This window comes from Sapajus apella, unplaced genomic scaffold (genome assembly GCF_009761245.1).
Source record: "Sapajus apella isolate SASKATOON/1434 unplaced genomic scaffold, GSC_monkey_1.0 scaffold2, whole genome shotgun sequence".
NCBI classification, from domain to species: Eukaryota; Metazoa; Chordata; class Mammalia; order Primates; family Cebidae; genus Sapajus; species Sapajus apella.
The window spans coordinates 79,788,352-79,802,524 of NW_022436942.1; the positions used below are offsets into that span (position 1 = coordinate 79,788,352).

General features: G+C 51.5%; 1 protein-coding gene across 17 annotated transcripts in view; it reads right to left on the minus strand.

Annotated features, from left to right (window-relative positions):
- The window catches only part of KDM2B (lysine demethylase 2B), a 165,418-nt gene that overhangs the window by 96,932 nt on the left and 54,313 nt on the right, over positions 1-14,173 (minus strand). For all 17 annotated transcript variants that reach the window (XM_032242254.1, XM_032242217.1, XM_032242292.1 and 14 more), the window contains one exon: positions 5,727-5,842. In XM_032242254.1, coding sequence (XP_032098145.1) covers positions 5,727-5,842 — 116 coding nt within the window. The remainder of the gene's footprint in view (positions 1-5,726; positions 5,843-14,173) is intronic.

Below are 14,173 nucleotides of genomic sequence, written 5' to 3' on the forward strand. Positions count from 1 at the left end.
CTCCTACTCACACTTCACACCCCCTAATCACACTCCCCACCCTCCTAATCACACTCTCCACCCCAATCACTCTCCACCCCCCTAAGCATGCTCCCCACACCCAATCACACTCCCCACCCTCCTATTCATACCCCCCATGCCCCAATCACACTCTGCATCCCTCCTATTCACATTCTCCACCCCAGTCACACCCCCACCCTCCTATTCACACTCCCCAACCCCCTAATCACACTCCCCATCCCCAACCACACTCTGCCACCCCCTCCCTAATCAGACTCTCCCACCCCTCCAATCACACTCACCCACCCTCACTGCTCTGTTCTCTGCTGCCGATAAACAAACAGGTGACATTCCCCATCTGGGACAAAGACAACTAGAAGCAGACCTCGGTTCTCCTTTTGCCCTAAAATGCTATTTTCCTGCATTTCCCAAAGTGCCTGTCTGGACCCAGCCATCTCTGAGAGTCCTGGCTGTCACTCAGCTACTGGCCTCAAGGCCTCCTCCTACTTCGGGGACCTCCTTTCTCTGCCTGCAGGCTGGGTGCTCGGGTGCTCGGGTGCTCGGCTCTGCCTGCCCCTGATGGATGGAATGCTTTGGAATGGGATCATGGCCGCCACATGCTCTTCAGCCCGCAGGGGATGCATGGAGTGGGAACCATCGTCTAGCGGTTTCCTTGGCTCCAGCTCCTTTCCTGAGAAGCCCAGTTTCAGTGCTGGGAGAGTAGTCATTTTTTTTTTTTGTAGTTACTAGATCACTGCCCTCTGGAGTTTAAAAAGAGGGGCTCTTTGGCAGGAAGCAGACTTTGAATTCCTATGAAAAAGGAGTTAGGGGACCTCAGCCCCACCTCTATTCAAGACAAAGGGACAAAAGATTTTGGAACAAATGACGAATATCTAAAGAGCAGGCTGAGGACACGCAGCCCCTCATCCACATTTCCTGACCTGAGACTTGATTGGTAAAATCTGAAGTCGGTTTTGACTTTTCAAATCTTTTTGACACCAACTGAGCCACACCATGACCTGGGAATCTTTCTAAGTTAGGAGGGAAAAACTGGGAGGCTGCATTTCAGGAGGGAAAGATAAGTGTCCCTTCTTTGTTGCTGAACCCAAGGGAAACCAGCTGGGTGGAAACAAATGCTGATGAAGGAATTCAAATTTCTTTTTTTATTCTTTTATTTTTTTTTTTCCCAGAGAGGACTGCGGGAAACAAAAATCTGCAAAGAGTTGACTTACAAACAGGTTGTCGCCTTCCACCCTTCGCCTTCAAAAGGTTTCAGCCACATGCCTAGGGACATTAAACATAGGGTTGCTCAACATCACTTGTTGACAGATCGGAGCCTCACCAAATCGAGTTAACCAGTGTCAGTCCCAAATGAAAGGCAAGGCAGTCACAAGGCATGCAATGCTCCCAGCCTGCAGGTCATCCGTCTGCCAGAGGACCTCAGGGCCCACTCACTGGCACCTGGCCTCCGCCCTTCCTCGGAGGCCCAAGTCGTCTTCGAGCTGAGTGACCCTCAGGAGATGAGAATGAAAGGGTTCTCAGGTGGCTCTAGAACTCCCAGGTCTCAAGGACTTGAAAAAGTAAAAATGTGAGAGTGGGTGGAAGTGTCCTACAATTTGTTTTTCTCCTGGAAAAAAAAAAAAAAAATCGATGGGAAAAAAAAAAAAAAAAAAAGTCCAATGGTAGGTAGGGGGAAGGGGAGAGGGACGGTAAATTATTTGCAATTTCCAGATAGATTCACTGGCTGTGAGGGAAGGGGCGTGTCGGCATTACCTTTTCTGGGAAGGCTGCTTTCACTAGAGCCATTGGGGGGAGAAAAGATAAATATAAGAGACATGGCAGTTTAGTGATCTGGACCATATCTATTCCTTATCAACCTAACTGAAGTTAAAAGAACATAGTGATTATTGAGATGTTGTCTTAAGTATCAAACACACAACACATCCACTCGTTGGTGTCATTGTTCCATCATTCTTCACAGCTGCAGGATGGGGGAAAGGGTAGATTTCCTCCACAAGGGCTGGGGAATGGAAATCCACCAGTCCCTAAAAGCCTGCATCTGCTCGTGCCGCCTCATGGGCAGTGACACTGCAGGATGGGGTCACCTATCATCATCTCCCCCAGAAAAACTTAAATGGTGAGGGTAAGACACAGCTTCCTGAACCCAGGAGAAACCTGGAGCTCCCTAGTTTAGATAGGGATCCCCCACATTGGGCCACAAAGGCAAATTCTTTTTCTTTTTCTTTTCTTTTTTTTTTTTAAGATGGAGTCTTGCTCTGTTGCCCAGGCTGGAGTGCAGTGGTGCAATCTAAGCTCACTGAAACCTCCGCCTCCTGAGTTCAAGCGATTCTCCTGCCTCAGACTCCCAAGTATCTGGGACTATAGGCACACACCACAGTACCCGGCTAATTTTTGTATTTTTTTAGTAGAAACAAGGGTTTCACCATGTTGGCCAGGCTGGTCTTGAACTCTTGACCTCAGATCATCTGCCCGCCTTGGCCTCCCCAACTGCTGGGATTACAGGCATGAGCCACCACACCTGGCCAGGCAAATTCTAAGACAAACCCACACCACAGAGCTCGGAGACTGATGGTTCCCTTTGTCCCACCTCCTGCATTTGGTTTCCAAGCAAAGCCATGTCTTAGGACTCTTAAAATACTTTTCTTTTTGAGATGGAGTTTCACTCTTTTTGCCCAGGCTGGAGTGCAATGGTAAGATCTCGGCTCATTGCAACCTCTGCCTCCTGGGTTGAGGCCATTCTCCTGCCTCAGCCTCCCAAGTAGCTGGAATTACAGACATGCACCACCACGCCCTGCTAATTCCTGTATTTTTAGTAGAGACGGGGGTTTCACCATGTTGGCGAAGCTGGTCTCAAACTCCTGGCCTCAGGTAATCCACCTGCCTTGGCTTCCCAAAGTGCTGGGATTACAGGCGTGAGCCACCACGCCTGGCCTTTAAAACACTATTTTTAAATGGTCATAACCTTCTTAAGAAAGCTCTCAGGGTTGTAAAGAATGAAGCTGTAGTGAGCTGACAAGGAGCCCTGGCTTCTTATCTGGTTCCAGAGCTCTCTGTCCAATGCCTTTTGTCTGCCTTGGCTCCTAAGACATAAACAATCGGGCCTTGTAGCCAAGCCCCTCTCCAAAGACCAGAAATCAAAGCAGATTAAACAGCCTGCCGCTGCTGCCAGCCCAGTCTGCCCCAAGCCCTCTGCTGCCAACCTGCTTCAGTGAAACCAGATGGGGTGCCCACTCAGGGGAAGGAACAGTGGGCCCCGGTGGGGGAGGGGACCTGCCATTCTCGACAAGAATGTGATACTCCACACAAACTCAGTGTGTCACTCAGGGGTCTAGCCAGCGCCCTGCAAATCGTCATGGGTGGGGGAGGGGAGTTGGGCTCCTGAGGGAACCATGGGGCCCAAATCCACTGAGTTTACGACTGAATTTCCAGGGGGAAGGGGTGGCTGTCCAGCAAGGTGCCACAGCCTTTAGAAATTCCAGCCTGACTCTGGCTTTCAGGAATTGCCTGGAAAGTCGTGGGCCTGACTTCCACTAAATTTCCCCGTCTCTGTTCCACATGTCTGCTCGTGCACAAACTGGCCTGTACTCCAGGACGGGTCAAAGAACAGTTGGCCGGAGCCCCAGACAGCACTTGACCCAGACTTCGAGATGACCGCTTCTGTCCAAACAGTGCTTTTCTCCTGAACGCCATGGGGTGGCTCCTCCAGACCAGGGCGGGGGCTGGCCTTCCCCAGGTGGGACAGGGATGCTGGGCCACAGAGAGATGAGGGGAGAAGGTCCACAAAATGAGGGTCTCCCACGGGGTCCCAGCCCTGACCCGGGTCTCTGAAGATCTAGGAGTCACATGCCAATCGGAAGAGGTACACATGCCCTGCAGCTTCTGACCGCCAACCACAGCTCCAAGTGGTCTCCAGGAAACCCCCAGACAAGGGCCCAAAATGCTAGGACTGTTAACTATTCAGATACAAAGGCAGCTAACACTTTGGCTCACATATGTGATTCCATGCAAACCATGGCGTGAGAACAAGATGAGGAGGGACAGTGCCTCTGAACAGAGCAGGTGCCCCTGTGAGACCTTTCCTTAGATCTAGGCAGAACAACACCTCACTGGGGCAAAAAGTCATCTCAGAGGCAAAGCCCAAGAAGAAATGGTGTGGTCCAGCCACAGAATGGAAAATTATTCAGCCATGAACATGAATGAAGCACTGATACATGCTACTATGTGGATGAACCTGGAAATCATTATGCTCTGTGAAAGAAACCAGACACAAAAGGCCACATGCTGAAGGACTCCATTTATATCAAATGTCCAGAACAGACAAATCCAGACACAGAAGGTAGGTTAGGGCTGGCCAGGGGAAAGGTGGGGAGACGCAGGAAGTGACTGCTTGTGAGTACAAGGCTTCTTTTTGGGGCGATGAAAATGTTCTGAAATTAGTGGGGATGACCCAAGATACTAAAAACCACTCAACTGTACATTTTAAATGGTAAATTTTATGGTATATGAATTACATCTCAATTTAAATAAAATGAATATCTGAATAGCTGTGTTGGAAAAACAAGAACAAGTGGAACAAGAAATGGGCCTTTTTTGCCCCAAGCCTCTGGGGATTTTGTTTTTTTTTTGTTTGTTTTTTTTAGTTTGAGACAGGTCTGGCTCTGTTGCCCAGGATGTAATGCAGTGATGCGATCTCAGCTCACTGCAAACTCCGCCTCCTGGGCTCAAACCATCCTCCCGCCACAGCCTCTCAAGTAGCTGGGACTACAGGCATGCACAACCACACCTGGCTAACTTTTTTTGTATTTTTGGTAGAAAACAGGGTTTCACCATGTTGGCCAGGCTGGTCTCGAACTCCTGACCTCAAGGGATCCACCCACCTCAGCCTCCCAAAGTGCTGGGATTACAGGTATGAGCCACCATGCCCAGCCCCAAGTCTTCAGTTTTTGACCCAGTTTGGGACTATCTCACATGCCTGGGGACACATGGTCAAGTCCTAGTATGGGAAAAAGGACGGCAAGTCCAGGCCACTTGTCCTTTTCAGGGACACTTATGGAGCAAAGGACACACGTCAGTTACCTGAGCTTCCGGCCCTGGTCCTGGGTCATGGGGTAAGTGAGGGAAACTTGATGTCTGAGAAACTAGCACTGTCCCCAACAAGGGCAGAGAAAAGCCTCAACCCCAGTGAACTAGGGACATCCCCATCAGAGACAGCAGAGACAGCATCCAAGGGAACTCAGACACTGGCTTCCTCGGGGCCTCTCACTAGCCAGATCTGGGATCCCTGGGAGAACAGATGACCAAGACCTGCCCTTGGACCAGGCCGGGCTCTTCCCGGGTCCACACCCATCCTCCAAACAATAGCGACCAAACCCCCAACCCCTCGCACCCCTTTCTCCACGTGAGAAGGAGAAAAAGGCAGGGTCCCTGAAATCTCACGGTGCTTTCTCAGAGATACTTCCTCTTCCACAAGGGGGTTTTGGCTGCCCCCAGCCTGGGGGTGAACAGAAACTCCAGGGCCTCCGGGTGGGGCTCTTACGGGCATCCCCCTGCCCCCACCCTGTGGAACCAAGACTGAGGCCAGCTCGAGGCAGGAAGCAGGAGGGAGAGGGGAACTGCAGATTCCAGAATGACCTGTCCCATACCCTGAGCACCTGCAGAGCTCAGGGGCTGGGCGTGCACACTCAGAGAGAAGCAACCCTCCTTACCCGTGTTCTGTCCTCAATCTCGTAGATCCGCAGCTGCATGGGCACGTTAAAGCTATGCAGGATGTTTCCACCGAAGACCAATGAGTCTACAGGGGTGTAGACGGCATGGATCCAACCTGGGGTGGGAAGGGCAAGGAGAGGATGAGCCGCTGGCCCCTGTGGGCTCCCCCCCTCATGAGGCTGCAGGGAGGGAGAGTGAGTGTGCAGGAGGGCGCAGGGGGCAGAGAAGAGCAGCCAGGGCCTGGAGCGATGCTTCCTGCAGAATGCCCAGGCCTGGGCCACCAAGAGGACTCAGACCTACAGCCCCGAGTGGCCACCACTTGGCTTAAGTCAGGAGCTAAGAAGCTGCAGACCAGCCCCCACTTCTTCAGGACCATCATAACAAAAGCTTCTTCTGGGGACATGGCTACAATGGCCAGCAGAGGGGCAGGCCCTTTTCCCCATCTCCATGCGGGAGCCTCGTCCCCCAGGTGGCACATGTGTCCAGAGCCTTTCCTCACCTTCCCAGAGGGCTCACAAAGGATGGCATGATGAAGGAGTGACGTCCTGCCAGAGCTGCAAGAGCCAAGTCCATCTTCACTGGACTTGTCATCAAATTCTGCCCAGCCCCGTTCCACACGCATGCCCTCTCAGCTCTGCCTCCACTCTGCCCCGAGGGCTGCCGGCTGCTGGCAAGTCTCTCCTGCAGCTTCTCACAGCTGGGGGCTGCAGCTTTTCATTTCCCCGGGCTCACAGCCTGGAGCCAGGCACAGTCACCATCACAAGGGACATAGAGGCAGGGCCGGGCGTGGTGGTACACCCCTGCGATCCTGGCACTTTGGGAGGCTGAGGCGGGAAGATCGCTTGAGCTCAGGAGTCTGAGATCAGCCTGGGCAATACATTAAGACCTCATCTCTAAAAAAAATTAAATAAGCCGGGCGCAGTGGTTCACACCTGTAATCCCAGCACTTTGGGAGGTCGAAGCAGGTGGATCACCTGAGGTCAGGAATTCGAGAACAGCGTGGCCAATATGGTGAAACCTCGTCTGTACCAAAAATACAAAAATTAGCCAGGTGTGGTGGCATGTACCCGTAATCCCAGCTACTCGAGAGGCTGAGGCATAAGAATCACTTGAACTTGGGAGGCGGAGGTTGCAGTGAGCCCAGATCGCACCACTGCACTCACAGCCTGGGGGATAGAGCCAAAAACAACAACAAAAAAATTTTACAGATGAGGAAACTGAGGCACAGAAAGTGAAGTCACTTAGGATTTTGAGCCCAGGAAGTCAGGCTCCGTGTGGCCCATGAGGGCTGAGGAGAAAGCACCTCACTCATCGGGACACACAGCTATCGCACTGCAATTCACATGGCCAGACCGAAAGTACTCAGGGAACATGTGTGTAGCTCCCGGCTGCCAGGTTGCACAGCGTGGGGCTAGGGGACAGGCAGGAGGAGAATCAACCCCAATTCACAGATGCTGAAACTGAGGGCACAAGGGGGGAAGCCACTTGCTGAACAAGTCACAGCTGACAAGCGACAGCAGCTCTGTTTTTAGCCACCAGGCTGCACAGCTGCCGCGGCATCAAAGGCTCTGCACAGGCCTGCCGAGTCCCAGGGGACAGGCAGGGAAACGGAGGGGAGACAAAAAGAGAAATGCAGAGAGAAATAAGGACAAGGGCGGACAGAGGCAGAGTGACTCACAGGGAAGGACAGAGGAGGGTCGGCAGGGGGAAGGGTGTAGCAGAGGCAAGGGTACCCCAAGACCCTGCACCCTGCAGCGTCTAGCCCTGGAAGCCACCGTCCCCTCCTCTCCTGGACATGCACTTTACTGTTTTGCTCTAAGGAAAATTACAGCCACTGCCCCTGCCCCCCAAGGCCAAGCGGTTTCAGTCTCTTCCCCCAGTGAAACACACCAGCCCTGAATCACAGGCGGCTGCTGGAAACAACACTCCCGCTTGGGAAGACAGGGCAGAGGCTGCGAGGCCACCGCTGGCATCTGCAATGGCCACTTAGCACTGGCCCTCCCCACCAGGCAATGCGTGGAACAGAGCTGGCTGTCCTCAGCGGACAGCAAGGGAAAGCGTGTCGCCGGGAGCCCAATGCTGCTGGGTACAGGCACAAGGGCTTTGCTTCAGGGAACCTCATTCCATGCTTGGCTCCCCCGGTACCATCAGAGGCAGCTGCTCTGCTGACCAGGTGTGCGGTTGCAAGAGGCCGTCGAGCTCCCCAGCTTTCCCTCCGCACCGCCTCCACCCTCCTCTGCACAGGGGCATGGCTGCCGCTCTGAACACGCCTCCATCTCCACATCCCCTTCAGTCTCCCGCCTCTGCTGCCTACAGGCTGACCTCAACATTTCCACGTTTCTACCAAGTGGAAGCATGTTATCGAATGTTGCTATTGTCACCATGCCTGTTATCCTGGCAAAATTTCCTAAGATTGGGACCGGGGACCACTAGGGTCACGCGATGCATAGGCAGCTGTATGTTACACAGCCCCACAAGCCCACCTCCCTCCCTGCAGAAATCCTAAGACCAGGGGCCAGCGTTTAAGACTGTCCCCTCCACTCCCTCCCTACTAGGGAACGTGGTGAGCAAGTCCTGAATCGACACGAGCAATTGGCGTTAGTATCTGTGGTCGTCTCAGTGGATCACAAGGGCTCTGGTAGAGGACGGTGCTCATGTACATCCGTCTTTACCAGCCCTGTATTCTCTCTGTTCTCCCGGCAGGTGCAGAGGCCAACACACCTAAATAAATCTGACTAGTCCTGACGCGTGAGCAAAGAGGAACACAGAATAGAGCTGCTGCTGCAAGGAGGGGGCAGGGGATTGGCACACCCAGACACTCGAGGGATTCTAGAAGCTTCTACCCCCTCCTCTTCCCAACCAGGGCCTGAAGGGTGGGTCAGGCGGCCACCCCTGGGTTAGCCGCCACAATGTCCCTCTCCTGCTCATACCTGCTTCATTACCCACAGGCCTCCCTCGGGAAGAAGGAGGCATGGAAAAAGCAGCCTTCGTGGGCCCCATCCATACCCACCCTCCAATGGCCTCTCAACAGCCCAGGAAGCATGAGAGCCGGTGTCCCCAGGCTGCTGCCTGGGCTGGGGATGCTGGCGTCTGCCTCCTGCTTCCCAGTCACAGTCATCGACAATATGAAGGCAATAAACAGAGGCTATTCAGGTCAAGCGACCAGGGACAGAGGCAGTCATGGATGGGAAACCAGTGACCCGCAAAGCAGCACATTCTCTGGGACCTGAGAGGGGCCAAGAAGGGCAGCGGGGCATGTGGAGTGTTACCCACAACCAAGACGCTCAGGACTTGGGATCCAAAGGCCCCACCCACATCTGCCTCCTCCTCCGCAGCTTCAGCAGGAATAAACCCAGAGGTCTCAGAAGTCGACACGACCTCACAGACACCCACGACCCAACCGGATCCTGGCCTCCTTCACTGGCATCAGTGAACTCCCTGCGCTGGGCCAGGATCAGGAACCGCTGAGATGAAGTAAGGATGGCCTCTCCCCTCGAGGATCTCATAGTTGGGACTGGGGGCCAATTATTTCACACCACCCCCTGTTACAAAAATGGAGATATTTCTTTGGTTGTTGTTTTGTCGCTTTTTGTTTTTTTGAGATGGAATCTTACTGTGTCACCAGGCTGGAGTGCAGTGGCACCATCTCAGCTCACTGCAACCTCTGCCTCCTGGGTTCAAACAATTCTGCCTCAGCCAGCTGAGTAGCTGGGATTACAGGCACGCGCCACCACGCCTGGCTAATTTTTGTATTTTTAGTAGAGATGGGGTTTCACCCTGTTGGCCAGGATGGTCTCGCTCTCTTGACCTCGTGATCCACCCACCTCAGCCTCCCAAAGTGCTGGGATTACAGATGTGAGCCGCCACGCCTGGCAAAAAAAAAATGTTTTTAACATGAAGAATATGCCGGAAACGGTGGCTCAGGCCTGTAATCCCAGCACTTTGGGAGACTGAGGCGGGCGGATCACCTGAGGTCAGGAATTCAAGACCAGCCTGGCCAACAAGGTGAAACCCCTGTCTCTAAAAAAATGTGGAGAATATTAAATTCTCCACATATGCCTGTAGAGAAGATAAATAATGTACATGAAACATTGGTTGGATCAGGCTATGCTACTCCAGCCTGAGCAACAGAGTGAGATCCTGACTCAATAAAATAAAATAAAAATTGTAAATGTTCATTGCTTAGAACTGTGAACTATAGCTCACCTAGGCTGGCACAGGCAGAGTGGGGAGGCCAAGCCCACAAATGTGGCCAGGATGGTGCCATTGCCCAGACCGAGCTGGAGGAAAAGGACATCACCTGGTTCACCCCAGGCACTTAAAGTTCCCAATTTCCTATTCCCCAGGGGTGACTTCCACTTCCAGCTTTCTTTACTGCTCATTATAAGGCTAAGACCTGGCGACCCCCTAGGCATGCCTGACCCTGGCCTTGATGACCTGACCCTGACGCTGTATTCTCACCTCCTTTGCCTCATCAAGGTATGGCCACCTTCGAAAGGGGCAAACCCAAGCCCCTTTCTCCAGATCATCCTACTCCTCAGTCATCTTAAATGGTCTTCCTTTTTCAGGCAGCTCTCCTAGATTATCTAGGGATAAGGTTTAAAGAATCACCAACCCTGAAGCACAGCCAGGACCCAGCTCCTTCATCTCAGACAAAACATAGTGCCATTTAAAGTCTTCCTTGGTCAGCCAGGTGTGGTGGCTCACGCCTATAACCCCAGTACTTTGGGAGGCTGAGGCAGTTGGATCTCCTGAGGTCAGAAGTTCGAGACCAGCCTGGCCAACATGGTGAAACCGCGTATCTACTAAAAATACAAAAATTAGCCAGGTGTGGTGATATACACCTGTAATCTCAGCTATTGGGGAGACTGAGGCAGGAGAATTGCTTGAACCCGGGAGGTGGAGGTTGCAGTGAGCCAAGATGGTGCCATTGCACTCCAGCCTGGGTAACACAGTGAGACTGCATCTCAAAATAAATATATAAATAAATAATAAAGTCCTCCTTGGAGGCCAGGTGTTGTGGCTCATGGCTGTAATCCTAGCACTTTGTGAGGTTGAGGCAGGAGGATCACTTGAGGCCAGGAATTTGTACTTGGCCAACATGGAGAAACCCTGTCTCCACTAAAAATAAAAAAATTAGCCAGGCGTGGTAGCATACACTTGTAATCCCAGCTACTCAGGAGGCTGAGGCACGAGAATTACTTGAACCCAGGAGGCAGAGATTGCAGTGAGTTGAGATCATGCCCACTGCACTCCAGCCGACAAGGTGAGACTCTGTCTCAAAAATAAATAAATAAATAAATAAATAAGGTCTTCCTTGGATTCATAGCTGAATTCTATCAGATATTCAAGTGGGTGGATCTCTTGAGGTCAGGAGTTTGAGATCAGCCTGAGCAACATGGTGAAACCGTGTCTCTACTAAAAATACAAAAATTAGCCAGGCGTGATGGTGCATGCCTGAAATCCCAGTAACTTGGGAGGCTGAGGCTGGAGGATCGCTTGAACCTGGGAGGCAGAGATTGCAGTGAGCCGAGATTGTGCCACTGCACTCCAGCCTGAGCAACAAGAGTAAAATTCAGCTTCAAAAAATAATAATAATAATTACTTAATTAAAAAATAAAGATGACCTGGTACCGATTCTGTTGACACTATTCCAAAAAAGAGGGAAAGAGAGAGTCCTCCCTGAATCATTCTATGAAGCCAGTCACCCTTATACCAAAACCAGGAAAGGACATAACAAAAAAAGGAAAACTACAGACCAATATCCCTGATGAACATAGACGTAAAAAACCTCAACAAAATACTAGCTAACTGAATCCAACAGTGTATCAACAAGATAAACCCTCCATGACCAAGTGGGCTGTATACCAGGCACGCAGGGATGGTTTAACATACACATGTCAATAAATGGGATACACCACATAAATAGAATTAAAATTAAAAATCACATGATCATCTCAACAGACACAGAAAAGGCATTTGACAAAATCCAGAATTCCTTCATGGTTAAAGTCCTCCTAAACCATCAACATCCTGTGAGCTTGCAGAGAACTGAAGACTCCCTGAACTGCGGCTGAAGTGATCTGCCCGCCTGGGTCTCCCAAAATGCTGGGATTACAGGTGTGAGCTACTGCGCTGGCCCCTAGATGAATATGTGAGGCCAGTGTGGCAAGAGGAGACGTGCCTAACGTCACACTGTGGTGATAAAAACTCAGGGCAGAGGCGGGAAACACCAGAATTTGATTCTCCACTTCAGTATGGAAAAACTCCCATCCAGGGAGCCATAAACCCTTCCTGGGTTTCCGAAGACTCTCTCCCCAAAGCCGCAAGTCAAGTACCATGAATCTCAGATGTGTGTTTGTACGTGGCTCAGACAGTGTGGATGCTGGAAAGAATCCTCAGGCCCCGGGGAGCACCTAAAATACTCATCTAGAGGCTGGGCACAGTGGCTCATGCCTATAATCTCAGCATTTTGGGAGGCCCAGGCGGGCAGCTCATTTGAGCCCAGGAGTTCAAGACCAGCCTGGACAACATGACAAAACCCCATAGCTGCTAAAAATACAAAAATTAGCCAGGCATGGTGGCAGGCACCTGCAATCTCAGCTACTCAGGAGGCTGAGGCAAAAGAATCACTTGAACCTGGGAGGTGGAGTTTGTAGTGAGCCGAGATTGCGCCACTGCTCTCCAGCACCTGGGAACAGAGCAAGACTCCATCTTAAAAAAAAAAACAAAAAACACTCAAATGAGGGCCGGGGTTCCCTGGGTCTCTGGTTCTTCAGTTTTTTTTTCTTTTTTTTTTTTTTTTTTTTTGGGATGGGTGGGGGAATCCTTTAGTTTTCACTGGTTGGAAACAGAATGAAAAAAACGATCAAATTTAAAGTGCTATCCTTTGTTCTGACATTTTATACTTGTAACATTTTTAGTATCAATAGACCACAGGGTCTGTTGATCTTAACTGCCCATCTTTAGTAAAATTACAAGTTGGCAACTTTGTATCTGTTCCTAAGTGTTTTTTGTTTTTTGTTTTTTGTTTTTTCACTAGTCCATGAAATCAATGGCTGGGAACCACTGAACTAGGTTGTACCCTCCTACCCTGCCTCACCCCTGCATCTCAGAAGCCAGCAATTTCAACTGTCCCTTTTCTACTTCCCAAAACTCCCAGGGCGGAGGTGGAGGGGAGCAGGGGCAGGGCGAGGGGAAGAATCCTGGTATCTCAAAGCATGACCCTTAGGGCCAGAAGTCTTCACCCAGATCTAACTGGACTCCTGCTTGCGCATCTCAAATGCACGTTTCCTCTTCCTGGCTTCAGTAGACAGCCACACCCACACCCCTGCTGCTGCTGCTCCTCAAGACCTCCCCCAGCTTGCTTAAGTCACCAACATCAACACCCACCCCATCCCACACAGGGGGAAAGTGATGAGCCACCTCCCAGTTCTAAGCACTGTTAGGCTCAGAAGATGGGGCTGGGAGGGAACTTGAGGGTCCCAGAGTTCAGCTCCACCCCACCCTCTGGTAGAGATGGGAGAGCTGAGGCGCAGAGAGAGGAAGAAACCAGCTAATGTCACAAAGAGAGTCAGCAGCAAGGCCAAGAGCCTTCCAGTCATCCTTTGAACCCAGGGCCCAATCCAGCAACACCTACAGAGTGGGCTGAGCACAGCTCCATTAGAAGGAGGATACCACCTCCTTCCCCAGTCTCTACTTCACATCTGCCAGGGTATCCCCCATAAATGCTGACCACCAAGTGCAATAATCCCTTCCATCCCAAGCAGGAGTCAGTCCCTTCCCTGAGCCAAGCAGCTCTGAGAACAGACCTGGGGCCATGGTAACAAAGTCACCCCCGCACTAAACCCTGACACTTCCAAACCCCAAATCTCCCTAATAGGGAAGTCTCCCGTTTCTGCCCAGCATTCTAGAAGCACCCAGGTGTGCAGGCCCCGTCCCCATAGCAGAAACTGCTACTACAACCACCACTAACGCTTGATGTCCAGACCTAAGGCCAGCTTCCAGCGCAACTCGAAGAAACATCCTAGTGGCCTCAGGGGATACGCCTATCCTCCGGTCTAAGCTTCCACCCAGTTGCAGATTCTCTGCAAGCGCCTTGACTCATCTGTATCTACTTTGTACTTGCATGCCTTCAGTGACAGGGAGCTCACTACTTAACAAAGCAAGTTATTCCAACACCACTCGGCTATACTCCTTCCAGGAGACAATCCTTCGCCCAGCTGACTGCAGTTACCATATGCCTTCACTTCCTCAAGTAAAGCAGCCCACTTCCTCCTTCAAACTCATCTCACCTGATGTGGTTCCTAGACCCACCTACACCCCCCTAAAGGTTGCTTTACCCTCCAAAGTACAATGACTAAGAGGAACAAAACCTACAGGCTAGGCATGGTGGCTCACACCTGTAATCCTAGCACTGCGGGAGGCCCAGGAGGGATAACCCCTT